Here is a 22115-nt window from a genome sequence, read left to right as displayed (position 1 = left end):
GCAAAAGCCCAGGACCAGATGGCTTCACAGGCGAATTCTATCAAACATTTAGAGAAGAGCTAACACCTATATTTCTCAAACTCTTCCAAAATATAGCAGAGGGAGGAACATTCCCCAGCTCATTCTACGAGGCCACCATCACCCTGATACCAAAACCAGACAAGGATGTCACAAAGAAAGAAAACTACAGGCCAATATCACTGATGAACATAGATGCAAAAATCCTCAACAAAATACTAGCAAACAGAATCCAACAACACATTAAACGGATCATACACCATGATCAAGTGGGGTTTATTCCAGGAATGCAAGGATTCTTCAATATACGCAAATCAATCAACGTGATACACCATATTAACAAATTGAAGGAGAAAAACCATATGATCATCTCAATAGATGCAGAGAAAGCTTTTGACAAAATTCAACACCCATTTATGATAAAAACCCTGCAGAAAGTAGGCATAGAGGGAACTTTCCTCAACATAATAAAGGCCATATATGACAAACCCACAGCCAACATCGTCCTCAATGGTGAAAAACTGAAAGCATTTCCACTAAGATCAGGAACAAGACAAGGTTGCCCACTCTCACCACTCTTATTCAACATAGTTTTGGAAGTTTTAGCCACAGCAATCAGAGAAGAAAAGGAAATAAAAGGAATCCAAATCAGAAAAGAAGAAGTAAAGCTGTCACTCTTTGCAGATGACGTGATACTATACATAGAGAATCCTGAAGATGCTACCAGAAAACTACTAGAGCTAATCAATGAATTTGGTAAAGTAGCAGGATACAAAATTAATGCACAGAAATCTCTGGCATTCCTATACACTAAGGATGAAAAATCTGAAAGTGAAATCAAGAAAACACTCCCATTTACCATTGCAACAAAAAGAATAAAATATCTAGGAATCAACCTACCTAAGGAGACAAAAGACCTGTATGCAGAAAATTATAAGACACTGATGAAAGAAATTAAAGATGATACAAATAGATGGAGAGATATATCATGTTCTTGGATTGGAAGAATCAACATTGTGAAAATGACTCTACTACCCAAAGCAATCTACAGATTCAACGCAATCCCTATCAAACTACCACTGGCATTTTTCACAGAACTAGAACAAAAAATTTCACAATTTGTATGGAAACACAAAAGACCCCGAATAGCCAAAGCAATCTTGAGAACGAAAAACAGAGCTGGAGGAATCAGGTTTCCTGACTTCAGACTATACTACAAAGCTACAGTAATCAAGACAGCATGGTACTGGCACAAAAACAGAAATATAGATCAATGGAACAGGATAGAAAGCCCAGAGATAAACCCACGGACATATGGTCACCTTATCTTTGATAAAGGAGGCAGGAATGTACAGTGGAGAAAGGACAGCCTCTTCCATAAGTGGTGCTGGGAAAACTGGACAGTTACATGTAAAAGTATGAGATTAGATCACTCCCTAACACCATACACAAAAATAAGCTCAAAATGGATTAAAGACCTAAATGTAAGGCCAGAAACTATCAAACTCTTAGAGGAAAACATAGGCAGGACACTCTATGACATAAATCACAGCAAGGTCCTTTTTGACCCACCTCCTAGAGAAATGGAAATAAAAACAAAAATAAACAAATGGGACCTAATGAAACTTAAAAGCTTTTGCGCAGCAAAGGAAACCATAAACAAGACCAAAAGACAACCCTCAGAATGGGAGAAAATATTTGCAAATGAAGCAACTGACAAAGGATTAACCTCCAAAATTTATAAGTAGCTCATGCAGCTTAATAACAAAAAAACAAACAACCCAATCCAAAAATGGGCAGAAGACCTAAATAGACATTTCTCCAAAGAAGATGTACAGACTGCCAACAATCACATGAAAGAATGCTCAACATCACTAATCATTAGAGAAATGCAAATCAGAACTACAATGAGATGTCATCTCACACCGCTCAGAATGGCCATCATCAAAAAAATCTAGAAACAATAAATGCTGGAGAGGGTGTGGAGAAAAGGGAACCCTCTTACACTGTTGGTGGGAATGTAAATTGATACAGCCACTGTGGAGAACAGTATGGAGGTTCCTTAAAAAACTACAAACAGAACTACCATATGACCCAGCAATCCCACTACTGGGCATATACCCTGAGAAAACCATAATTCAAAAAGAGTCATGACCAAAATGTTCATTGCAGCTCTGTTTACAATAGCCCGGAGATGGAAACAACCTAAGTGTCCATCATCAGATGAATGGATAAAGAATATGTGGCACATATATACAATGGAATATTACTCAGCCATAAAAAGAAATGAAATTGAGCTATTTGTAATGAGGTGGATAGACCTAGAGTCTGTCATACAGAGTGAAGTAAGTCAGAAAGAGAGAGACAAATACCGTATGCTAACACATATATATGGAATTTAAGAAAAAAAATGTCATGAAAAACCTAGGGGTGAAACAGGAATAAAGACACAGACTTACTAGAGAATGGACTTGAGGCTATGGGGAGGGGGAAGGGTAAACTGTGACAAAGCGAGAGAGAGGCATGGACATATATACACTACCAAACGTAAGGTAGATAGCTAGTGGGAAGCAGCCGCATAGCACAGGAAGATCAGCTCGGTGCTTTGTGACCGCCTGGAGGGGTAGGATAGGGAGGGTAGGAGGGAGGGAGACGCAAGCGGGAAGAGATATGGGAACATATGTATATATATAACTGATTCATTTTGTTGTGAAGCTGAAACTAACATACCATTGTAAAGCAATTATACTCCAATAAAGATGTAAAAAAAAAATACTAGAGATAAACAGGGACACTTTATAATAATAAGAGGATCAACCCATCAGGAAGCTATAACAATTATAAACATATATGCACATGATAACAGAACTCCCAAAATAGGTGAAGCAAAAACTAACAGAATTGAAAGAAGAAATATACAGTTCAACAATAATAGTTGAAGACTTCAACATCCCACTTTCAATAATGGATGGAACAGCTGGCAGCAGATCAACAAAAAAATAGAAGACTTACACAATACTACACTTAAATTTGACGTAACACATATCTGTAAAATACTTCACCCAACAACAGTAGAAAATGCTTTCTTCTCAGGTGCACATGGAATAATCTCAAGGATAGGTCTTATGTTAGTGCATAAAACAAGCATAACATATTTGTTAATAACATAACAAATCCTATAGAAAGAATACTAGAGCTTTAACAAGTGGGCTTTACTCCAGGAACGCAATGTTGTTTTAACATTCAAAAATAAATTAATGTAATACACCATATTAATAGAATAAAGGACAAAAACTACATAATCATCTCATTAAATGTAGAAAAAGCATTTGACAGGGTGAAGGGGAATGGAGGAGATGTTGGTCGAAACACACATAATTTCACTTAAGCAAGATAAACAAGTCCTCAAGATCTACTGTACAGCATTGTGCATACAGTTGACAGTATTGTATACTTAAAAATTCATTAATAGGGTTGATCTTATGTGAAACATTCTTATATTTTAGAAAAAGACGGAGGAAGGAAACTTTTAGAAGTGATGGTTACGTTTTTGGCATTGTATATGGTGTCAGTTTCATGAGTATACATTTAACTTCAAAATCATCAAGATGTACACATTAAATATGTACAGGAGTTTTGTATGTTAATCATACCTCAGTAAATAAATAAGAAAGAATGTCCATGTCCCCCTCAGAAAAAGATAGAAAAAGCATTCGATAAAATCCAGTACATTTTCATGATAAAAAACACTCAACAAACTATGAATATTCTCAATCTGATAAAGAGTATGTATTAAAATCCCACAACTAGCATCAAAATAATGAAATACTGAAATTCAGAATGTGACCTTATTTACAAATAGGGTCTTTGCAGATGTAGTTAGTTAAGATGTCATATTGGATCAGGGTGGGCCCTAAATCTAATGTCCTTAAAAGAAGGTCATATGGGACTTCCCTGGTGGCGCAGTGGTTGGGAATCCGCCTGCCAATGCAGGGGACACGGGTTCGAGCCCTGGTCCGGGAAGATCCTACATGCCGCAGAGCAGCTAGGCCCGTGCGCCACAACTACTGAAGCCCCCCGCACGCCTAGAGCCCGTGCTCCGCAGCAAGAGAGGCCACCGCGGTGAGAAGCCCGCATACCCCGACAAAGAGCAGCCCCTGCTTGCCGCAGCTAGAGAAAGCCCGCGTGCCGCGATGAAGACCCAACGCAGCCAAAAATAAATAAATTAATTTTAAAAAAAGGTCATATGAAGATACACAGGGAAGAAGACTATATGATGACAGAGCCAGAGATTGAAGTAATGCAGCTAGAAGACAAGAAATGCCAAGGACTGCTTAGAGCCACCAGAAGTTTGGTGGAAGCAAGGAATGAGTCTCCTCTAGAGCATTCAAAGAGAGCATGGCCCTCCCAACATCTTAATTTCAGAACTTCATCCTCCAGAACTGTGAAAGAATAAACTTCTGCTGTTTTAAGCCACGCAATTTGTGATAATTTGTTAGAGTAGCCCTGAGGAACTAAAACAGATTTTGGTACCAGAAAGTGGGGTGCTGTCACAACAAATATCTAAAATTGTGGAAATGGCTTTGGAATTAAGTAATAGGTAGAGGCTGGAACAGTCTTGATGTACATGATTTTAAAAAAGCCTAGATTACCCAATCAAAAAGTGGGCAGAAGACCTAAATAGACATTTCTACAAAGAAGACATACAGATGGCCAATAGGAACATGAAAAGATGCTCAACACTGCTAATTATTAGAGAAATGCATATCAAAACTACAATGAAGTATCACTTCACACCAGTCAGAATGGCCATCATCAAAAAGTCTATAAATAATAAATGCTGGAGAGGGTGTAAAGAAAAGGGAACCCTCCTACGCTGTTGGTGGGGACGTAAATTGGGGCAGCCACTATGGAGAACAGTATGGCGGTTCCTTAAAAAATTAAAAATAGAATTACCACATGACCCAGCAATCCCACTCCTGGGCATATATCCGGAAAAGTCGAAAACTCTAATTCGAAAAGATACATGCATCCCAATGTTCATAGCAGCACTATTTACAATAGCCATGACAGGGAAGTGATCGAAGTGTCCATCAACAGAGGAATGGATAAAGAAGATGTGGTATACAAATTACTCAGCCATAAAAAAGAGTGAAATAATGCCATCTGCGGCAACACGGATGGACCTAGAGATTATCATACTAAGTGAAGTAAGTCAGACAAAGACAAATATCATATGATATCACTTATATGTGGAATCCAAAAAGTGATACAAATGAACTTATTTACAAAACAGAAAGAGATTCACAGAAATAGAAAACAAATTTATATTTACCAAAGGGGAAAGCGGGGGGAGGGATAAATTAGTAATTTGGGATTAACACACTACGATATATAAAATAGATAAACAACAAGGACCTACTCTGTAGCACAGGAAACTATATTCAATATCTTGTAATAACCTATAATAGAAAAGAATCTGAAAAAGAATATATATGTGTGTGTATATATATACACACATATATATAAAACTGAATCACTTTGCTGTACACCTGAAACATTGTAAATCAACTATACTTCAATTTTAAAAATTATTTTTTAAAAAAGAAAAGCCTAGATTGCCATCAGAGGGAATGCAATCCTGCTGACACGTTCATTTTGAACTCCAGAACTGTAAGACAATAAATTTCTATTGTTGTAAACCATATAATTGTGGTAATTTGTTACAGCAGCTCTATGAAATTAATACAACCTTGAATTGCTAGGATAAATTCTTGTTGATCTGCCTCATGGCTATATCCATTATCAAAAATGGGGTATTGAAGGCTCCAAGTATTATTGAGCTATCCATTTCTCCCTTCGATTCTGACAATTTTTGCTTCATATATTTTGGGGCTCTGTTGTTAGTGTGTGTTTATAATTGTTATATCTTCATGATGGATTGACCCTTCTATCATTATAAAATGCCTCTCTTTATCTCTAGTTACATTTTTTGTTTGTTTTAAAGTCTAATGATTTGATATTAGTATAACCATTCTGGCTGTCTTATGGTTGCTCTTTGCATAGTGCATCTTGGATCCTTTTATTTTTGATGTATGTGTGTCTGAATCTAAAGCATTTCTGATCTTTTTAACAAATCCAGTCTAACAATCTCTTTTTGATTGTTTAATCCATTCTCTAATCTGCTTAAATATATATACTGAGTTCTTAATTTCAGGTTTTGCATTTTTCAGTTCTAGAATTTTGAATAAAAAAGATTCTAGTTCTTATTAAATTCTCAATCTCGATTCATTAATCAGAGCTTTTTTTTTTTTTTTTTTTTTTTTTTGCGGTACGCGGGCCTCTCACTGTTGTGGCCTTTCCCGTTGCAGAGCACAGGCTCCGGACGCGCAGGCTCAGCGGCCATGGCTCATGGGCCTAGCCACTCCGCGGCATGTGGGATCTTCCCGGACCGGGGCACGAACCCGTGTTCCCTGCATCGGCAGGCGGACTCTCAACCACTGTGCCACCAGGGAAGCCCAATCAGGGCTGTTTTTAAATCCATATCAGATAACACTAATAACTGGGTCATCTGTGGATCTGCTTTTAATGTCTTTTTCCTCATGGTTCTACTCTTTGGTATTCTTCATAATTTTTGACTTAATGCTAGATATTGTATATGATACACCGTGCTGTCTCTGGAATGTTATTTTCATACAGGGAGGGATCACCCCATTCCCTGGTAGGAAGATAAGAGTGGTGGCAAGCAGATCACATTAATCCAATCTATAATTCAGTGGATGTGAAACTAGGTTATAATTTTTATAAGCTTTACTTTCTCCTGTTCCAATTTTTGTTTCTTACCTACAATGATGACATAGATAGATAGATAGATAGATAGATAGATAGATAGATAGATAGATAGATAGAAAAGACAGACAAATAGATATCTTTGCTTTGGCTTTCAGGTTTCTGCCTTTTTTTTTTTTTTTTTTTAATCTTTCAGTTCTGATCAGTCCCAGAATTCAGCAAATACTCAAGGGGAAAAGCAGCAGAGTATCAGGCTCACTTCTCTGAAACTTTCTGCCTTATTGGGACCTTAGGTCTTTCAAGTGTTGGATGGCTTGATGAACCTAAGCTTTTTGTCTTTCTAGTTCCTTGGAGTTGCTATAATTTGTTTGCTTCTCTGATTCTTAGCAGAAATTCTCTTCCTGGGCCTTCTACCCAGATTTGTGTCCCAAACTGGCAAATTCTATAAAGGAAAAAGTAGCTGCACAAGATTTGCTCACAAGTTCTCTGGTTACCTTCTGTGTTGAGAGTCCACAAGAAAACCCTCAAATTCAGTGATTTAGTAGAACGACTCACAGGACTCAGCATACAGTCATACTCATGGCTATGATGTATTACAGCAAAACAACGCAAAGCAATATCAACCAAGGGAAAAAGTGCATGGGGTGAAATCCATAGGAAACCAGGCACAAGCTTCCAAAAATTTTCCCCTGTGGAATCACACAAGATGTGCTTAATTCCACCAGTATTGAATTGTGACAACTTATGTGATATGTTATCTGCCAGGGACACTCTTTAGAGATCTACTGCCCAGGGTTTGTATTAGAAGCTGTTCATATAGGCACCTTCTGCCTAGCATGTATCATAATTACAGACGCCCAGAGGAAAGCAGATGTTCAGCATAAACCATGTTGTTTGTATAATCAGTTTATATATAGTAAACTACCTTATCAATTGGGAAATGGTGGGAACATTCCTGTAATCCAAATTCCCAGGTGCCAGCCAAAGGCCAACATTGCAAGCAGGGCTTTCTAAGGATAGTATGTCAGGCCTGCTCTGTAAACTCTTCTCAGCACACCTTCTTTCTGGGATTTTGGCTCTTGGAGTCCTGTTTGCTTAAAAGTTCTTCAATGGTTCCAAACAGAGGTTTTAAATTATTTTATCCAATGTCACTAGTTGTCCTCAGTGAGGGCTGCTCTGCTGTAGTAGTGTCTGGTTATTTCTTCTTCTCTGCTGAACATTTAATTTGAAAAATTATGGAACGTGAAACTTGAGATGTTTTTTCTTTCCTCAACAGAGTATTTGTTTGTTTGTTACCAGGCACCTAAGGGATTACTTCAATTCAATTTCAGGAATTGAGATGATTTGATGCTGCACTAAATTCCCCATGAATTTGGAGGGTGGGGGAGTGTACGTTCAACTCACTTTTCCTTCACTGGTGGAGCTTTTTGGGACCCCAAACCAAAGCATGGGAGTTTTCTAAGCCCCTCCCCATGAGATGGCATGCACTAGTATCCAATTTTTGTCCTCCTAGCCTTCTGGGGGTAGTAAAAGCACTGCTCATCCCCTTAAGCGCTTCTTCTAGAATCAGCCGATACCTCCAGGTAAGAAGTGGCCGCAATGCTGGGCTTGCCTCTCTAGATTTTCGTATTTTAAAAAGAATTCGTTCAGATTATCTAGATGTCCATGGAAATCTTGATGTTATTACCCAGTCTGCCATTAATGGAAGTGGAATTCCCCCTCTACCTTGCTTCTTACACTATAAAGCAAGTTCCTTAGATGCAATATTTTGAGGAAAATCATGATGGTCAATAGGGCACTTAGTGTTGCACACAGAAGCATGACAGACAGGGAAGGCAAATCTAAATCCAGATTAACAGTGTCTACTCTATGAACAAATAGCTGCTTCTCCATGACAAAAGAGATTTGATATAATTGGTCTGCCACTAGGCAACTATTTGGTTGCCCTAGGGCATGAAATCTTAGGGTTTGTCACTCCTGCCGGCAGACTGAGCTCTTAGCAGTGGCAGTAATAAGGGTAGCCTTGACAAAAGGAGGGCCATATTGTTTGTCTGTTATTTTATACGTTTTAAAAAAAATAAATTTTTTTATTTTTGGCTGCGCTGGGTCTTCGTTGCTGCGCGCAGGCTTTCTCTAGTTACAGCGAGTGAGGGGTACTCTTTGTTGCGGTGTGCGGGCTTCTCATTGCGGTGGCTTCTCTTGTTGCGGAGCACAGGTTCTCAGCATGTGGGTTTCAGTAGTTGTGGCACGTGGGCTCAGTAGTTGCGGCTCACGGGCTTAGTTGCTCCGTGGCATGTGGGATCTTACCAGACCAGGGATTGAACCCGTGTCCCCTGCATTGGCAGGTGGATTTTTTTTTTTTTAACATCTTTATTGAAGTGTAATTGCTTTACAATTGTGTGTTAGTTTCTGCTTTATAACAAAGTGAATCAGCTATACATATATCTCCATATCTCCTCTCTCTTGCGTCTCCCTCCCACCCTCCCTATCCCACCCCTCTAGGTGGCCACAAAACACTAAGCTGATCTCCCTGTGCTATATGGCTGGCAGGCGGGTTCTTAACCACTGCGTCACCAGGGAAGTCCCAGGAGCGCCATATTGTTGAAGTCCATGTATAGCCCTTCTGCTTCCAGTATTGCCACTTTGTTCATTAGCTGATTGAACAAGGACTGGGATATGAAAGAAAGATCTACTGACATCCTCAGAATCACCCTGACCATCTGAGTACTTAGCATCTCCTTCAAATGGGGTCTTTATTTAGTATTTATGTAGAGAACAATTATTCTTACAATCTGAGCCCATTTTGAGAAGTCCAACCATATATTTAGTGCCTGAATTTTATCACTCATCCTCCAACCTTGTTACTTCCATGTCCTCTACCACCTGGCCAACTATGACTCATAAAATGGGGCAGATCTGTACCTTGGGATATCTTTACCTTCTGTGCAGAGCAGACAAGAAATACTGCTCAGATTTATTCTCACTGTAAAGAGTTCCTCTCCTAAGTGTCCTCCACCACCACTGCTGAGTGGGGTTGTAGTGCTACAGTTTACCTCTAACCACTTGCTTGTATAACACAGCTCAATTTTTTCCTGCTTGGCAAACTGTAATATTCTCTCCTATTATAAGTATAGTTCATGGGTTTGCTTGCTTGCTTGTTTTCTCCTTTCAAACATACCTTGCCTCATTAAATTCAACTTGGTGGATGTAAATGAATATTGAAATGAGATTCCACACTAGAGTAGAATTAGAAGAGAAGAGGAAGTGGTGACATGTTGTTCCAGAGGGTTATATTTCAAGCAATTTGGAGAAGAAAATGTTAGTAAAAATTATATAGCACAGGGGGCAAGACAGAAGTAGAAGCATCTTGGCTAAGTGAAGAGAACACAAGTTTTAAGATAAATGCACTATAGGCCTTCACTAGGTAGTAATGGACCTGGGATACAAAAGTTAAACATACTTGTAGCTTCTATAAAAGGAAACAAGTGAAGCAAGAAGTGAAAATTTGTAGTGTTTAAGTCTTTCCTACTTTATTTGCTAAAGAGTCTAGATATCACTTATGTGCGCCACAGAAATATTGAAGAGAATATGATAGAAAAAGAAAGTCAAACATAAGCCCAGAAAAATCTTCATGTTATTCATTAAAGTAAAAAGAAACATGATGTATCATAATTTACTTCTCAAAAAACTTTTATGTAGATACTCGTTAAAGAACCAAAGTGGTAAAGTTTTACAACCTTCACCTTCATCCCTGTACTGATGTACATTAGAGAATCAAATGAGTTTCACAGATTTCTTTTGAATGGAAGAGGAGCAACACAGTGTTCCTACGTTGCCACTCATTTCCTGGATTGGATTTACATTCTATCTAGTAAAACAAATCTTTATTCACTATCATGTATTAGGTATTATACTAAACTCCCACAGGGCAATGGTCTAGTGCGGGAGACAGACATGTGAAAAGATAATCACAGTACAATGTGATGAGGATTATTATATTACAGCACTTTACAAGTATAAATCCAGTGTGATAAGGGTCAAGAAGCTTCAGAAGAAATCTCTGAGACCTTCTGTAGAACCCTAAGAAGTCATTAACGATGTATCAATATGCTGTATTTATAGTATTGACTTACAATCTTTGAATGTGGAGAGATAAACAGACTTGAAACTATCAAGTTTCAAACTATCAAGTTTGAAACTATCAAACTATGGCTTAGATAAAACTGTAGGCCCTCTATGTCAATATGAGATAGTTGTTCATTCCAGTAAACCTTTGCCCAGGAAAGATAAGATGGTAAACAAAACAAAACAAAACAAAAGACAAACAGGAACAATCTCTAATTTTTTGTTTGCATAAGGAAGTTCCTATAGGATGGAAACAATGACCTGCTGACCTGGGCAAACAGCTAGCTTATCAAACAACAGTTTACTTATCAAGATTCTTCAAGGTCCTTATTTGCTGTGTCCACCAATCCTAAACCATTTCTTAACTTTGCCAAATCCAATCAGTTCCCTGTCTTGACAGACATGTCTTAAACCATTTGGGCACAGGTCTCAAAACTCAACAAATAGCTAATTTTCTAGTTCTGAGAGACAGGTAAGCATATCAAGGTGGTGCACTGTCTTACTGTAGTTAACTTTTAGTACTTAATTTTGCTTTATTAGCAGGTCATCAGATGATATTTGAGAGAGTTAAACAACAGCAAAGGTTTTTTTTTTAAGGATTGCTTATTTAATTGGCATGTACTATAGAGTAGAATCATTTTTGTGTGTCAGGTCAATTTACCTTTCACCAACAGGTCTATGTTGATGATGTTAATCAATGTTAATTGGCTTTATCTTAGGGAGAGCCTCATTTAGAACACAAGATCTGGTCAAGAAATTTGTCCTTTCTGAAACAATGTTAAGTGTCCATCAATAGATGAATGGATAAAGAAAATGTGGTACACACACACACGAATATTATACAGCCGTAAAAAAGAAGAAAATCTTGCCGTTTGTGATAACATGGATGGACGTTGGGGGGCATTATGCTAAGTGAAATAAGTCAGAGGCAGGGGTGGAAAGGTGAGCAAAATAGGTGAAGGGAGTCAAAAGGTACAAACTTCCAGTCATAAAATACGTAAGTCATGAGGATGTAATGTACAGCATGATCACTACAGTTAATAATACTGTATTGCTTATCTGCAAATGGCTAAGAGAGTAAATCTTAAAAGTTCTCATCACAAAAGAAAAAACATTTTGTAACTCTGTAAGGTGATGGATATTAACTAGACTTACTGTGGTGATCATTTTGCAATATATGCAAATATTGAACCATTATGTTGTACATCTGAAACTAATATAACGTTATGTGTCAACTATACCTCAATTTAACGATTAATTTTAAAACACATTTGTCTTTCCTAACTACAAACCACTACCAGAGACATAAAGATAACCAATTCATTGCTGTCAGCTACTAAACCAAATGTTAAGTTTGTATAAGAATCAAATGAGAAACTTGTTAGAAATAAAGGTTTCCATGCTTCACTCAGTGATTCTGATTTAGAGGGATCAGCACAAGGCCTAGGAATCTCTATTTTAAAAAGCACCATTTTTTCCCTAATGCAGGCTGTCTTTAGATCATACTTAGAGAAATAATGCTTTCCTCCCCGCATACCAGCAAATATACATGTGCTGAACATATGTACATATATGAATATGTAAACATATATAAACACATATACACCCGTATTAAATGTTCTACCCAAGTCTTATAAAAATGGGATTGCTCTATGACATGTTTTTTTCAGGGAACATTCTATTAAATAATCTCTCTGAATCACCACATACACATCTGCGTTGTTTTCCACAGCTACATCGTATTCCACTATATGTGTGCACCATAACTTATCCAGTCCTCTATTAACGGTCATTTAGATTGTTGCTTTTTTTTTTTTTTTTTTTTTTGCTATTGCAAGCAATGCTGCAATGAATACCTTTATACCTTATGCTAAAATTTCTGTAAAATATAGAGAGTGGAATAAACATGGAAGAGCAGGATTCTGCTAGGTCAGAAGGTGTATGCACTTTAAAGTTTGATAGATCCTGCTGAACTGCTCATCAATTTAGTTGTACCAATTTAAGTCCTGCCAATGGCCTCTTAAACTAATGATTTCCCCACACCTGTACTAATACTAGTATCAATCTTTTTAATCCTTATCTATCTGACAGGTAAAAAAATAAACAAAATCTTAATTATATTTTACTATGCTTTTAATATCAGAATAACTAGCATTCAGTTTACCACTGAAACACAATTACCTAAAGCTCTACAAAACGTATCATAATTTATTTTTGGAAAAATTTTATTTTGACCTTAAAACTTAACTCTGTCACCTATAAGACAGATGGAATGAGTGAATATCAAACACATGTCTGTTATGTAGTATTCACTTAGTATCTTCTTTTACCAAGTGATAGAAAAGTGAGAGTCACAGGACCTATGTTTAAGCTCTAGCTTTCCACCCAGCAGCTAAGTGACCTTGGGCAAGTCACCTGCCCTTTTGAGAGCTTCAGTTTCCTCTTTTGTAAAATGGAAATTCTAATCATTTTATAGGACTCTTTTGAAGATTAAATGAGATCATAATTTTAACTACAAATATTAGCTATCTACCACCACAATAACAATGCAAGGGAAATTACCAAGTGACTAGAATTATTTGTAAAAGCCTTTCTTAATAATTATAAAATAATTATATGCTGGTATTACAGATTCTATGAACTGAATCAACTATTTATTGGGATTGCTAAAGTCACTAGAAGAGTTTGTATTCCATAGGGCTAACATACTGCCTACAAAATCGCTTCTCTTGTTTTCTATGATTGCTCCTCTAATAGCAGTCAGAAAATATTTCCTAAATTACTTACTTCCTTAGATGAAATGGAATTATCCAAATATATAATCAACTATACAACAGGATTTTTTTCAAGCTTCTAAGAGGGTTTTGTTTCTAAGCACACACAGTAATCCTATTCAAGTAATGTCATGGAAATTTCCTAGAGTCAGTAAATGAAATTTTAAAATTTTACCGTAATACAATATGTTGGAGACCTTATCCTTGATTCTTTCCCCAAACTAACGTCAACCTAACTCACACATTCATTGAATGTCTCAATACCTACCATGTACAAAATCCTATACTAGGAACTAGGGGCATATAGTCTCTGCACTCAAGAGATAAAGACCCATATGAAAGATAAAAGGGCAAAGCACTGTTATCTAAATTTGCCTGTACTTCTGGTATGACAAATAATCAGTCACTGGTACATGACCCATGGAGCTCATCTTCTTTTGGATGGATACTAATGAACTTGTCACACTTCTCATCCATAGCCATGTAAAATGTAAAGCCAGGAATGAGATGTCACTGTCCTATGGCTTACTCCCCAAAGCTCTCAATGGCTCAACTCACCTAAGTCTTCCTCCTTTAATTTCTTCCTTCACATCATGACTTTTGCAAAATTTTATGACGATTTTTTAATTAGTAAAGTGATCTGGAAAAAATATTTTTTCAGTTTTTATTTCATTAAAACAAGAGGCAACACTGCTCTATAAAGTATTGCATATGGAGAACATTTACACAAATATACAAAACTTCAAAAAACTAAACTCCAGTTTATTTCCATAGCCTTAAAAAGGTAGAGAGCACATAAAAATATCCAAAGTCGTAATTTATTCTTTAGGAATGTAAACTCTAGGAACACGATTAGAAACAAGTCAATTTACTATGAAAAGATTAGTATCACTACGTGATTAGAAATAAAGATAAGAGGTACACAATAAACTCCACATAAGAGAAAATAACAGTATGTGAAATAGGACCTTCAGTTTACTAGTAGAAACTTCATATCAAGACATAAGTACTCTAGAACTCTACTATTAAAAAACACAAAAGCATCTTCTAAAACGTTCACTGGTAATCTCTGTAGGTATGCACAAGTTACAAAATACAGAAGACAACATATTTCTGTTCTCTGATGAAGAATTTAACAATATTAAATATAAATGTGAATAACTCAAAGTATTGAGTATAATTTTACTAAGCAATTAATCTAAAAGTATAAATTCATGCTAATTAAAGGACTAGAGAGTTTATTTTTTATCCAAAGATTGGGAAGACACTATTATACATTAACTTCTATCTACAATGATTAATTTAAGTACCCATCAAATTATTCTTTTTTTAAATGGCTTTTTAAAAAATATTTTTTCAGGGGCTTCCCTAGTGGCTCAGTGGTTGAGAGTCCACCTGCCGACGCAGGGGACACGGGTTCGTGCCCCAGTCCGGGAGGATCCCACATGTCACGGAGCAGCTGGGCCCGTGAGCCATGGCCGCTGAGCCTGCGTGTCCGGAGCCTGTGCTCCACAACAGGAGAGGCCACAACAGTGAGAGGCCCGCATACCGCAAAAAAAAAAAAAAAAAAATTTCAGTTACCTTATTTAACAGATATATTTCCTTGATGTGCTTCCCTTTAATAAAGTGTAGACTTATTGTGCCTATAGACTCAAACGTTAAATAGCCTTACTTTAATATCTGCTGAAAATTAGGTCTCAGGGTGTATTTTTCTTTACAATTTAAAGGTTTCAACACTTTAATTTTATTCTTCCAAAACAGACAAAATCCCTTAAAAATGGGATCATTTTTCATCCATTTTGGTTTAAAAATTTTATTTCCCTTTATTTTAACTTTTTATCTTTAAAAGTTAATAACTTTTATAATTATTATTGAATAATGTTTGCTAAGTAGTTACTTCATAATTGAAAAGAGCAATGAAATATTGCTTTTTCTAAACACACTGAAATCATTTAAGGACTGAGAATTTCTACTCTTCAAATCTACAGAGCTGCCTTTAAAAGTTCCATGGTGGTATAATAAGGGATTCCAGGGTGCTCACCTGCCCTGGGACACTCCCCTGAAGTCTTTGTCTCTCTCCCCACTTGGATTCTAAAACGGAAAAGCTGGCACCCAGCTTCACTAGAATATCCCAGGTAGTCGGATATCTGAAGAGTGAGAGGTTGGGTAATTTCAAGAATCTTTTAGAGGTTTAAAATGTGGAATGGGACTACAATGTCTGCACAGATCCTCTGAGCTATGAGGTGCGAGGCCCCAGTTTTGTGCAGAATCCTTCTTGTGGTAAAAGGTATTACTCTGGATATACACAAGGTCTGTGACCAAATGGTCACATCAGCATCTTCATAAGAAAATGACCTACAAAAGCCACTCCAACTTTCAAATTTGGAAAAGTGAGTGGGATAAGAAGAGCAGCGATAATTATCATTGTTACCACAGTTAGCATTACCCAGTATTAATAACTGCTATAAAAATTTTCAAATGTATAATCTTTATTTGAAATAGTATCAAAGGTACTACTAAAGAATTTGACTGTTACCATAACTCCACATTCTAGAAAATCAACTGGGACAAATTACTTGGAGCAAAAATTCAGAACCACTCCTTTGAGTAAGCCTTCAGGGTTTTTAAAAGAAAAAACACATGCAGATTTGTTGTGCATTGTGTAAAAGGGTGGTACCCCTTTCATACTTAAAATTGTAGGCATCTACAGCTCTGATTCCATTTTCAAATAACAGAAGAATATAAAATGTTAACATTTTTATTGTAAAAATAAATGAGATTCATTAAAAATTTAGAATTAGGGGACTTAAGTCAGTTGACACTTAAAAAATTAATTAGCTTTAAAAACAATGAAGATTATAATGATCTAGTATCCAACATATTTGATCTAGGGTTGTGAGAACACTGAGAATTCTAAATATTAGATAAGTGATTTGTTTGCACTTTGATACTGTCTTCTCAAACCTTAATGTACATAATAATCACCTGAGATCTTATTAAAAGGCAGATTATGATTCAGTAGATCTAAGGTGGCTCTGAAATTCTGCATTTTTAACAAGATGGCAGGTAATGCCAATGTTCCCTACTGGTCCTCAGACCACAATGATTTATAATAGCAATGATCTAGAATAGTAACAAAATGAGGTTCCATTACAACAGCTGAACATTAAAATCTGATCTCTTATTTGTGCCAGCTAATGTTTCCTCAAACTTATTCTATAATGTTTCCTAAGCACCTTAACTTGCCTCCAATGCCAATCTTTTAAATTAGTTCTTAAGACTATTATTAATATTGTTAGTAGCTATGCCTAGGGGAAATTCTTTGTTAAAGAATTACAAAAAGACAATAGGAAATTCACAGTAATTGTACACAGGATTTAAATTGTAGACAGGATTTCTATTAAATTAATACTTTATCAACTTTCACTGTCTGGTTGCTTTGCTTTTTTTTGTTTTTTCCTACAATGTATGCCAATAGATCTTATTCCATTTCTATCAGTGGCACTAAAAAAATCAAATTCACTTACATTAAAAACCATATTTTATTCAGGGTTACTGAATAAAAACTAGTTCATGCTTTTTGAAGAATTGGATTTAAAACGATAGCCAAAGCAGTTATGGTCAAAACTGCATTCATAGTGAAAATGCTTTAGCAGTCTTCAAGACATAACAAATTTTTCACATATTTGAGCTCTGCATAAGCAGGTACAAGAGGAAAACTAGCATTTTCTCTGTGTGACCACAGCTAAAGACTGTGAATAAGGAAACTACTGTGTACTAACCATTAACAAGGGGACAGCTCCCTACATCTTCCTCCCCAGTCAACTTAGTCTCTCATCCTCAACCCTGCTTTCTCTCTCTTACCCTAGATTATTACTTAAGTATACTTGATTTATAAGGAACCTCAACCATAGCTGAAATGACCACCACTAGCAAACATCAAATTTTTACATCCATCTGGATGTCACCTGACTCTCTATAGCTACATACAAGTTTGTTTAGCTTCTGCCATATTGCCTTTTTATTTTTATTTTTTGGTTGGGAGCAACTACATTCATTATTCTATCATAACAAGAACATTTCAAATAGGCCTGTTCACAAAACAAGAAACACATTTAATATTTTTCATACTTAAAATTTTAAATTTAAGAACACAAACATATATAACCCTAAATTAGTTAATATATAAATGTCCTTTGTCCATATTTCACTATTTTTATTTTCTTTCAATGATATTTTATAGATGAAAAATTTACCTAATTTCCTTCATTTGTAGACAAACAATTCAATATGGTAAACACTGGTATCTTGAGAGATGGGTTGCAAAATTCAGTCATTTCCAGGAAGTCTTCAATGATGTGTGCTCTGAATTGTGGGAATCCAAGCTAAGTAGGTTTTCCGAAGTCCAGCAGCAGGGTAAGTCAGTTTTATGGCCTATTACATCTTAGGAACTGAAAGGGATCTTCACCTGCTAAATCCAGATCAAACACTTCAAAGCAACACATCTACTAGCAATCTGATTTCTGATATAAAAATGTTCCAAAGATAACAATGGAAACCCCTCTTCCCATCCCCTGGAATCATATCATATTTTAGGTTACGGAGTTACCAGGCATTTTCCAGTGCTTTATATAAACTGTTCTACTAATCTTAAAGACGATCTGGTTACAAACATTTTTAGCAGGCACTTTTCATACACGTCATTTTTGTTTTTCACATGCCTGTTTTTCAGACTGGCTCGCTAAACAGCCAGCTGTAGAATTCCTGGAGTTGTACAGCAGCCTCATCCTTGAAAACACTGTTCTCATGCAAGGAGATTCCCTTTTACACTGAAGGCCAAACACACAGCTACCAAAATAGGAGTTATTAAAGAAAAAGACTCATAACCTCTCATGAGCTGTGACCAATCTGATCAGACAACCTGCCAAAATGTATTGTCACACTGACAATCTTACGGCAACAGAAACAAATAAGAAGGTAAGAAAAGAAAAAAAAGACTCAAGCCAAGGGGAAAACACACAACCAAGAAATAACAAAACCATATTTCAACTTACTGCAACCTAGACATTATTCCCTTCATAAAGTCAAGGTAGCCTTCAGAATTTAAGATATCAGGGCTCCTGTCAGGAACAGGTATGAAAGACGACCCTGGGAACTTTCATGAAGAAGCAAAGTCGTATTTTCTGATTCACTGGTTACGTGAGAAAACTCTTACAAATTAATCTGTGGACAAAGTAATGCTAATACTAGGAGGTCTCTGCTGACCTGTTTGATGCTTCATTGGAAGTTCAGTCCTTTCAGAAACGTAAATAAGCGTTTCTTCTTGCAGACTACAAGCAGAAAACCTATTGGTATCTGTCCCAGTCCCACAGCCAACAGCAGATGATGGGTTATATGGGACTGTGACACCACTAACTTGTTCAAAGGATTTACTGAATACGGTCGCAGCGGTCTTAGCCAAACCATGACTATTAGGTTTAGGCAGAGATTGGCTGGTTGTTAATGTAAGTCTCTTCAAGGAGAGAAGCTCGAGATTCTCACTTTGGGCTCTCTGGGTTTGTTTTCGAGCAAAGTGATCTTTGCAAGACTCCCCTGCAGTTTCTTTTTCTTTTCCTCCAGTTTTGTTTCCTCCTGACCGTCTCTGAGTCTTTCCTACACTTCCCTTGTTACTACAATTTTGACTATTGTTTGATAAACCCAACTGGCTAGTACTAGACGCAGCCCTGGAATAAAATCCCTCGTCAACTTCAGATATCTCCATCAGTTCTTCTTGACCTGTTAATTCTGTATTTCCTAAACAAAGAAATAACAAATATTAATTAACATTAAGCATTTTAAGTAATTGTTTTTTCATGATTCATACCAAATCAAGTATACTTTAAATACATTAAATTTTAGCAAAATATGTAAAGCAACAGATTATAGACCAAAATCAAAGGATAATCAAAACATTCTATAAAATGTCAACAATAGTTCATTATAATTAAATAAGAGTAATTTAGAGTGTATTAAACGAAAAGCATGCCATAAACCACACCCCACTGTGTTTTTAGAAAAAGTTCTCTTACTATTCATGCAAAAGATCAGAAACAATTAGGAAAAATACCACACAGTAAAACTAGAGGTAAACTCTCCCCCAGTAGCAAAGCAGTGTAAAATCAAAGACCATACCAAGGAACTTTTTAAAAAATAGTATTAAAATATTTCAAAGATTTTTTTAAAGGTTGCACTACACATTCTAGATTATTTTACTAAGAGAAAAATATACAGACCATAAGTATCACAAGCTCAAACTTGTTAAAATTCTTTATACATTCTCCTTCATATCAAAGATGGCAAAAATACAAAGATAAAAAAGTAATTTTAGATCTCAAAACATAAGCAGAAAATTATTTTGGAAGCAATTTTCTGCCTCATTTTCATAACTGTTTACTCAGAGAGCAGAGCTACGACCATTCCAAAGAGCATTAAGAGTCATTGAGAAACTGTGGTACATAATTCATGCATTTTGATTAGGTGACATGCAAAATTTTTGTGACTGTGCAACTGTTGCTTAAAACATGCAGCAGTGACCCTTTGCCATGAGATACCTTGGAGTGCAGCTATAAAGTGCTCTGCTAAAACTGCACTCTGCCAGGTGAGTTTATTCCATCCTCCATCATTTTTCTTACAGATTTTTGCCTCCTGATCTCTGGCAAGCCTTTGCTCTCAGTTCTAGGATCTGTGGTTGTTTCCTGTACACCCTGTATATGCTGAGCATCAATCTCTCCTAGTGTTCTGCCTTTTTCCCCATTCCCGGTCCTCTCTCCGGCCACATTTGTGACACTAATCTCAGGAATGACAAGGATGCCCAATTCAGTAGTATCATTATTGTTGTCAGGTTGCTCTAGAATTGAAGATGATAAGACAAAATGATGGCTGAAAACAAAACAAAATAAAAATGCAAAACAAGAAAAGCGAAAAGATCCAAAACAAAAATTGAACGAGTGAATGTTAGGTGTTAAGCCAAATATTTGCACTGTAGAAATTACCATAATTCACCATACTCTGACAGCACTGGAGACAATGGGGTCATGTTCTTTAATTTCAAATGACAATGACAAAACTCAGAGCATCAATTAATGTTCTGTATTTTTTCACACACATATTTGATGTGGACTATGAAACAGAAATTTTTTTATAGTTTAAAATAGAATTTCTATTATTTTTAAGATAATATTGTGACCACTTGAACTTATGTCAAGCTTTAGGCAAATTTTCAAGGATTTATAGCCAAAACTTTAGCTCTTCTTAACATGAGGAACCAAGCCACTTAGGAATTCCCCTTGCACAATTTTTTTATTAGATTACACTGAGACTGCCTTAATAAACCATGATACTGGAAAAATGCTTATGCACTTATATCATGATTAGTAATGCTACAGGTATAGTTTTTGTTTCACACACCAATCATCTTGTATATTAGTAAATATTAATGTGGCTGTGACATAATTAAACAGTCTATTCCTTCAGACTCATACTAATTCCATAAATTTAGGCTAATTTGTAACCGTTCATTACTAAACTGGAGAAAAATAAAAATGGATTTGGAAAAACAAATTGGCTATTGGTCCTTTATTCTGAAAATGGTCATTTGGAATCGAAACAAAGGAATGAAACTCCTAACGAGTTAATACTTGTAGACATTTTATTGTGTCTCAAATCACAAAGCCATGGTTTATTTAAAGTTGTCAAGGAAATATCCATAACAGATGGGAAAAAATAACATGAATATGTCTACCATGGACCAGTAATGAAAGTGAAAGTTCAAAACACCATAAGACTATGTAAAACAGTATATACTCTTTTAAAATGTAGAACACAAATCTGTGTGAGGGACATTACCCACTATTTTCAAATATTTTTCATTTCAAGGTCTCCTGAATGGTGCTACAACATGTGAACAGGCAAAACACTGGCGGCCAGAACCATATATTCCTGTGGGCGCCCACTTTGCTGTGCATCTTTAAGTACTACGAATGCCTGGCTCTCACCCTAGACATTCTGATTTAAATAGTATGAGGTATGACCTGGGCACTGGGATTTTTAAAACTTCCCACATGACCAATGTGCAGCAAAGTTTAGAACCACTGCTCTATTCTGATTCTTTCAAATTTTGAAAACTGAAAATGAAAGTTATTATGGATGCCCTGGGTACTCCACACCCAGCAGCAATATGCACCTCCAAAGGTCCTCAAAGCTTCATACTGCCCTGCGCTGGTAGGCCAATGCGCTGGTTAATTAATTTCCCAATTAGCTAGCGCTTCATAAACTTTTTTTTTTTTAATTGGGGTATAGTTGCTTTACAATGTTGTGTTAGTTTCTGCTGTACAACAAAGTGAATCAGCTCTATGTATACATATATTCCTT

General features: G+C 36.4%; 1 protein-coding gene across 3 annotated transcripts in view; it reads right to left on the bottom strand.

The window, feature by feature from the left end:
* HYCC1 (hyccin PI4KA lipid kinase complex subunit 1) overlaps positions 1 to 22115 on the bottom strand; it is a 182302-nt gene that overhangs the window by 87468 nt on the left and 72719 nt on the right. The window contains exons 11-12 of one of the 3 annotated variants that reach the window (XR_012333916.1): positions 17963 to 19499; positions 14265 to 14346 (exon numbers count right to left, since the gene is read on the bottom strand). Coding sequence is in view for 2 of the 3 variants with exons in the window: in XM_019928606.3 (XP_019784165.1) it covers positions 18925 to 19499 (575 nt within the window). In the remaining variant the exon portion in view is untranslated. The other 2 variants (XM_033862967.2, XM_019928606.3) reach the window with 2 other exon arrangements.

This window comes from Tursiops truncatus, chromosome 9, assembly GCF_011762595.2.
Source record: "Tursiops truncatus isolate mTurTru1 chromosome 9, mTurTru1.mat.Y, whole genome shotgun sequence".
Classification (NCBI taxonomy): Eukaryota; Metazoa; Chordata; class Mammalia; order Artiodactyla; family Delphinidae; genus Tursiops; species Tursiops truncatus.
Note: the sequence above shows the minus strand (reverse complement) of the source record. Positions and strands in the feature narration are given on the sequence as shown.